The sequence below is a fragment of the Pithys albifrons genome, chromosome 23 (genome assembly GCF_047495875.1).
Source record: "Pithys albifrons albifrons isolate INPA30051 chromosome 23, PitAlb_v1, whole genome shotgun sequence".
Taxonomy (NCBI): domain Eukaryota; kingdom Metazoa; phylum Chordata; class Aves; order Passeriformes; family Thamnophilidae; genus Pithys; species Pithys albifrons.
In genome coordinates this window covers 1916341-1923093 of record NC_092480.1, presented here as the reverse complement: position 1 = coordinate 1923093, position 6753 = coordinate 1916341, and the positions used below count along the sequence as shown (strand labels likewise).

General features: G+C 50.9%; 1 protein-coding gene across 1 annotated transcript; it reads left to right on the top strand.

The window, feature by feature from the left end:
• The first annotated feature begins 1240 nt into the window (after positions 1 to 1240).
• On the top strand, positions 1241 to 4762 carry LOC139682252 (placenta-expressed transcript 1 protein-like). Its single transcript, XM_071576406.1, has 4 exons — positions 1241 to 1455; positions 2358 to 2571; positions 3191 to 3249; positions 3793 to 4762. Exons 1-4 carry the CDS (start codon positions 1299 to 1301, stop codon positions 3915 to 3917), a joined length of 555 nt encoding a protein of 184 aa, XP_071432507.1. The 5' UTR covers positions 1241 to 1298; the 3' UTR covers positions 3918 to 4762.
• Positions 4763 to 6753: the final 1991 nt, after the last annotated feature.

Genomic DNA, 6753 nt, shown 5'->3' with positions numbered 1-6753 from the left:
GGTGCACAACTGATACTGGGAGAAAAGTTTTCACTGAAAGTGTGGTCAGGCTTTGGAATAAGTTGCCCAGGGAGGTGGTGGAGTCACTGGAAGTGTTGAGGGGTCTGGATGTGGCACTGGGGATGTGGTTTAGGAGTCATTGTGGTGGTGCTGAGTTGATGGTTGGACTGGATTGTCTTGAAGGTCTCTTCCATCCTTGATCCTGTGGTTCTGTGATCTGTAGGGGGCAAGAAAGGCCTTTCCCTCCTCCTTGCTGGGGTCCAGCTCCTCTGGAGTGTTGTGCACTCCGTGTGTGGCTCATGAGGATGGCTGGAAGTCCCTGCCCTCAGCACAGCCATCCCTGGGAACAGGCTCTGCAGTGACCTCTGCTCAGGGAAACCTCTCCAGGGTCATCACCTGTAATTGTTGGGTGTCACTCCTGGGTTTCTCTCTGGCCTTTACCTGTTCCTGTCCCAGGGAGGAGGAAGGTGAGTGGGATGGGCCCCTCCTGCCTCCAGGAATGGGGAAGTGCTCAGTGTCCCACAGAGTTCACCCCCAGCTCTGCCCCAACAGCCCTTGCAAAATCAGCCTTGAAAGCAGCCAATGGCCTGGGGGGAAATGGGGAAATCCAGGCAAGAGCAAGGAGACAAAAGAGAAACTCAATCTTCTTTTTTCATGTCTTGTTGGAGGGGCAGAGCCAAAATGACTGGAGAAGAGCCACATAAGTGATCTGTCACTTAAAACAAAATGCTGTGTCCATCAGTGAAGGCTGGGAGAGGTGCTGGGGAGAGACCAGCCCTTCCCAGGCTCTTGGCCCTTCCCAATCCACCTTTCTCCAAGCAGGAGTAGAAGCTGTACTTGAACATTTCTACAAGGATGTATCCTGGCTGGGTCTTCCACACTTTCTGGAGCTGCTTGGCCTTCAAGAAAAGCCTGGACTAGGGCTGGAAACAGGACTGGGTGCTCCTCCACATGGTCTTCTGCAAGGAGTTCCAGGACTGTGAACATGCGAAGTGTTCACCATGCAAAGGCAGCTGCAGGGATACAGATGTGATTTCCAGCCCGTGGGTTCCTCAGGGATGTGCCACTGTCCATTTTAACCCTTCCCAGCTTTATTTTCAGCAGCTCCCTCTGAAGCTTTCAGGTAGGAGGAAGTATCTGAGTGAGTGAAACCTCCCACTGGGGTGTGTGCACCGAGCGGGATGGGGAGGAGGAACATTTGCATTGACCTCATCAAAACTGGAGCATAAATAGGGGAAGTGTGAGGCTCCCTCAGCTCCCAGGTGCAGGTGTGTGCAGCAGAGACACCCAAGTGGATCATGGCAGCTTTCCTCTTCTTGGCACAGCTCCTCTTCCTGGGGCCACTGGTGGTGGCAGCACATACAGACACGTGTCAGCAGCTCAGGAATGCGACCGAGGGCAACTTCTTTGTGCAGGTGATGCCCAGAATGTACCAGGCAAACACGACCTACCAAGGTAAGGCATCTCCTCCAGAGCTCAGACCTCCTACTGCACAGAGATGTGGCCCCTCTGTCCCTAACCCACAGCCTTGGGTTGCTCTTGGATGTGTTTGAACCGAGTGAGGTCCAACACTCTGTTTCTATCTTATTTTCTTTCATTTCAGGCAGGAGATGAACAGCACCAGTGCTCATCTCTCTGCTCCTATTTCATGTTCATGTCTACAGGCTCGATCCTAAATTCTCTCTCATTCCTCAGGATGCTTTTTTCTCTCTTCATCTTTTTGACTAAGCTTGCACAGAAGGACCTGAATGCTCTTGGAAACACAGACTGTGGGGGGAAGTTGTTGTGTGGTTTGGTTCCCTTTCCTTCTCCCTGACAATTTGCCCTCCTCAGTGGCTGTGAAGGCAAAGGAGAAGAGGTTACTTTTTTTCAGCATCAGTCACAGAAAATGGCTTTTTATGCCAGAAAGTGGAGTAAATGGCAACCTGACCCTGTTTGTTCTCTGCCAACAAACCTCTCTGTGCCCTGAGGTCCAGCAAAACCTAAACTCTGAGAAACCAGTGGAGGAGAGACACCCTGATCCCTCCCTGCAAGGGCAGTGCTGGTGTAAATGGGCACAGATTCCTTCAGGTGCCACCCAGGGGGGAGCTGGTTGGCTTTTTCATGGAGAAGTGTTTAGTTCACCCCCGACAGCAGGGGCTGAATCTGTGGCTGAGGAGCTGCTCCTGCTCTGTCCCTGCCTGGGGAGGGGCAGGTAATTCCTCCTGTGCTTGGGGGAGGATTGTGGTAAATCTTTGCAGTGCTCACCACGTGCATCTGTCCCAGAGAGGGTGACACAGAGACCCCTCTGTGAGCAAACAGCTCCTGAAGTCTTCCAGCCCAGCCCACTCACTTTGCCCACCTTGCTCTGTTCCCAGTTACAATCCAGAAGGGCACCAACACCACTGCCAACGAGACCAGAGCCCTCTACGTGCTGCAAGCCTTGTCCCAATGGAACAAGTCCCTGGGAGAATGGGCAGGGGGGGACAGCATGGCCAACTGCAGCTCTGTGGACACAGCAATACTGAACAGCACCCAGAGTGCAGCCAACTGGACATCTCCAGGCACAGATGTACCTTTTGTGGTAATCAGGTAAGGCTGCACTGCCCCCGGGATCCACTGGGGCAGCAGCTGTGGGAGCTGGAACCCTCCCCTAGAGCAGGGGCTGGACCAAACCTCCTCAGCCTGCTGGGAAAGACCAAGAGAACATTTTCTAGAGGCCACCCCAGGTGCTCTGGGAGCTTCCAGCCTTGCTCCCATTAGCAGGGATGCAGATTAGTCCTGTGGAGATGAGTGGATTGAACCCCCCTCTCTCCATTAACGCTAATGGGGTTGCATCAGTGGGGAGTATTTGTCAAAGGAAACCAGAGCCTTTAGTCTGATGGGCCTTATCTGAGGGAAGGAAGAACACAAGAGTTCCTGCCAAGAGTGGTTCTAATAACCAGGAGCAGATGGTCACAGTGAATTGCCACCCTGTGACAAGGCATCCCTACCCCATCCAAGGCAGGGCAGGAAAGCAGCCAAAGAGTGATGAAGAAACAGTTTCAGATGTTAAAAAAAAAAAAAAAGTGCAATATGGCTGGAGGGCAACATAAGTGAGCTCAGGATGACTCCAGAGTTCTTGTCTCTTCATCTGCTTTTAATACTCCTTCATATGAGCCACTTGGCTTCTCTGCTCTGAGTTGTTTTCCTCTCTTCCCTCCTTGCACAGGGCATACATCATCTTCCCTGAAGAACCTGCAGAGTTCAGGGCTCTGACTCTGAGCAGAGGTAAAGAATCTTCAGCTGGGCAGTTCCAGCTGGGTGAAGGACACACCAAGCAAGGGCTTCCCCTGGGGCTGGGGAGTGGGAGAACATGCACTCAGGGTACCTCTGGCTGGAGAATGTCTCCTGTTTCCAATGGTCAGGCAAAGACATGGAGTGGCCAAAGGGTTTTCAGGCTATAATGGTGAACTTAGAACCTTTTTAAGCTTCCTTTTTGCTTGAAGGGGCATCAAACAGCTACAAACCAGAGGAAAGGCTTGTTGTTTCTGCACAGGCTTCACCCCTGTTTGCTCTGCCATGCAGATATGAACTGGGAATTGTGGCTTTGCCACCACAGATGATGTTTCTGGTCCTCCAGAGAATCCCCACCCAGAGACTGATGATGCCCCACTGATGGCAGGGGTACATTCAGACCTCCCACTGCCTTGCCATGGGTTTGCCCCCTCATTTCTGTGAGCCCAGAGTGAAACACTGACTCTTGGGGTAGGTCTGGAGCTCAGCTGGTCCTTTGCATTTCTAATCAGCCCTGGGGGTTTCCTTTCCTTTCAGCACCAAGACCAACCTTGCCACCACCCACCACACCCAACTCAGTGCCCACAGTGCAGGGCAGCTCCTTGTTCCTGGCAGTGCTGCAGCTGCCCCTGCTCCTTGCCACAAGCACCCTGCTGTCCTAGGAGCCAGGAGAGAGGATGGCCCAGCTGTGCTGCCCTTTTCCTCCTGGGAAAGGGGAGGGCAGGTGGCTGATCTACTCAGGAAAACTTCAGCTGTGTTTTAGGATGGTACCTGCACTTCTCCAGGAAATGATGAAGGTCTGTTTGCCCACCCTCAGCCCCCTCCCCAGGGCCAGCAATCTCAGCAGGGGGAGATGCTCAGAGGTCCCTCTGTCCTGGCTTTTCAGCCAGAAAAGAGCAACCTGGGCAAAGCAGCCCCAGTGTCACAGGGGACACTGCAGGACCCAACGCCTTCCTCACCCCCTGGGATTCTGGGAAGCACAAAAGCAGCAGGAAAACACCTGGAGAGGGGACAGGACCCTTTCTCCTCAGGGTACCAGCTGTGCTGAGAAGCTGAAGGAGGGTCTGCTTTTGGCTGTGCTGCCTGGGAAGGGAAATTCTGGTTTTAGGATTCACGTCTCAGGCACTTTAAAGCCTCTAGAGGGGACCCCTCACCAGGATGAACTGGAGGTCCTGCTGGCAGAGCATCCTCCCCAAAGGGAATTTCTGCTCCATGCTGTCATTTGCTCCAGCCTCCCCTAAATTTTATTATTGCAATGGAAGACATAAAGTTTCCCTGAGGTTTTTTTCTGGCTTTCTGGACTGGCAGGGTGTGCATTTTTTGTTCTTGTTTTTTAATCAACAGCTGGTTTTGCTGTAGGGCAAGATTGTGTGGGCCACTGGATGTCTTGATTTTGTTGTTACTGTTTGTATTTTTGTATGGATAATGTATATTGAGAAATTTTCAAACTTCTGGAAAGCAATTGTTTTCCTTAACCTCATCTAAATAAATGAAGGAATGAAAGTTGGTTCTTGCAGCTCACATTATTTCCTGGCTCTGTGTGGAAAGGGGGGGTTGAAATCACTCTGAACCCTGTGAAATATTTGGCTTTGATCCCACAGATGAGCACAGAGAGGAACAAATAAAGGTGAGGCCTTTTCACTGCAATCCTGGCCAGGGTGACCCAGAGGGAGGGTCAGAGACACATCCCTGCCCATCTAATCCTCTTGCTGTTCCTCTTCCCAAGACTGAGCCCTCAATCAAACAGTATTCCAGTGGTCCTGCAGCTCTTTTGTTTGTTCCAATTGTCTGTCTCCAAAAGCCATGGTTTGCATAAAATATATATATATATTCCCTTTCAAACCCTCAGGTTTGTCAGTACAAGTGGAAATTTCACTTGTTTCATACGAATTTCCACTTATTTCCAGTTTCCTGATGGGCTGTAGAGGGGTGGGTTTGTAAAGCCAGAAGTCCCAAGCACAACTCCCCAGATGAAACTCTCCCCTCCCAGTGCCTGGAGTGATGCACTAATGGAATGTTTCTGCAGAATTTAGGAGAAATAAAGTTTTAGGGGACCAGCTACTAAAACTGGCATCTGTTCAGAAGGAAGGGTAATTAGCAGAGATAGAGATGTGCTTTATCTCCTGCTACTGCAGTGCAAAACACACAATAAAACCCTAATTAGTGCTGTAAATTACTGCTCAATTCCAATCTCCTTGTTGATCCATCTTTCTCCTAAGATTGCAGCCTCGGATAATACATGAAATTGCTTTTAAATATCCTCGTGGCAGCTCCCAATTCCCAGATTATCTGTGAGCTCAGGACATGCAGAGCAGCTCCAGAGAGGGGATTCTGCTGCTCTGTCCCTCTGATGAGCCTCAGCAGTGGCATTTGCATGAACTTTCCCACTGTTCAGCAGCAAATACCACCATGGCCTTCTACATCCCTGGCTGATTTCCCTGGGAAAACCTCATTTCACAAACACAACCAGGAAAAGGGGAATGGGTTGTAATTGGGAATTTGTAGCCAACATATGGAAATCCCTTTGTTTCAGAAGGAAGGGAAATAAGAGTGAGGCCTGAAACACCCAAGAAACTCAAATCAGTGGGTAAAAGACATTGCTGAGACTAAAATGGGAGAAAAAACCCAGGAATGGAATCCTCACTACCCACAGAGGCAGAGAAGTGGCTCTGGGGATCCATCAGATGAGCTCTGAAGCCCAATTCTTCAGGCCACATCTATGAAATCCTGAGTTAACCACCAGTACAAAGCTGCAGCTGGAAACACTGAGCTTTAAAACTCTGATTAACCATTAACAGAGTGGCTCCAGCAGGACAGGGCTCCATTAAAAACGTTACCACCCTTCCACTGACTTCCTGTCACCCCTGGAGCTTTTATTGCTCCCGTGCCATCCCAGCTGATGGAAACCACCCCAAAAATCAGCAGAACAACCCCAACTTCTTGGACTACAGATTTCACTTGCCATCAACACAATGCCCATGGTATCAGAGCAGGAAGGACACACCTCATCTGGGGAGCAACATAACAACCAGGATTAAATTTTCTTGCTTTAGGTCAGAGCAAACCCTCAGATGCTGCAGGACGAGGTGCAGTTGTAGCTCTGGGTCTCTCCTTGGGCTTCATCCATCATTCCTGGTGGAAATCCTCTGTGTTTCCTCTGAGCAGCCCCCCAGGGAGGGGCAGATAGCAGGGAGAGAGGCAATCCCTACAGACTTGAGGCTCAGAGGTGCCTTGGCCTGGGACAGGATGGTTTGTTTGGTCCTTTGCTGCATTCACAGGTTATTTCTCTGTCATTTCCAAAGCAGGCACTGAGTTTTCCAAAGACTGTTTGGGCTGTCCCCACCCTGGGACAGTGAAAGGCTGTTTTGCCTCTCAGACACCCACACCCACACCAATAAAAGGAGCACTGGAGTGGGCAAGGCACAGAACACCTGAGCTCACCAGAGCCAGGGCTTTGGCACAGCCCAGGTCCCCTTGGAGAGGTGGGATCACACCCCC

Bases quoted from the DNA above. Each gene is read 5' to 3' on its own strand.
- LOC139682252 (XM_071576406.1), top strand. From the start codon at position 1,299: ATGGCAGCTTTCCTCTTCTTGGCACAGCTCCTCTTCCTGGGGCCACTG. The intron at 2,572-3,190 runs GTAAGGCTGCAC...CTCCTTGCACAG, and splicing joins GTACCTTTTGTGGTAATCAG to GGCATACATCATCTTCCCTG. The intron at 3,250-3,792 runs GTAAAGAATCTT...CTTTCCTTTCAG, and splicing joins GGCTCTGACTCTGAGCAGAG to CACCAAGACCAACCTTGCCA.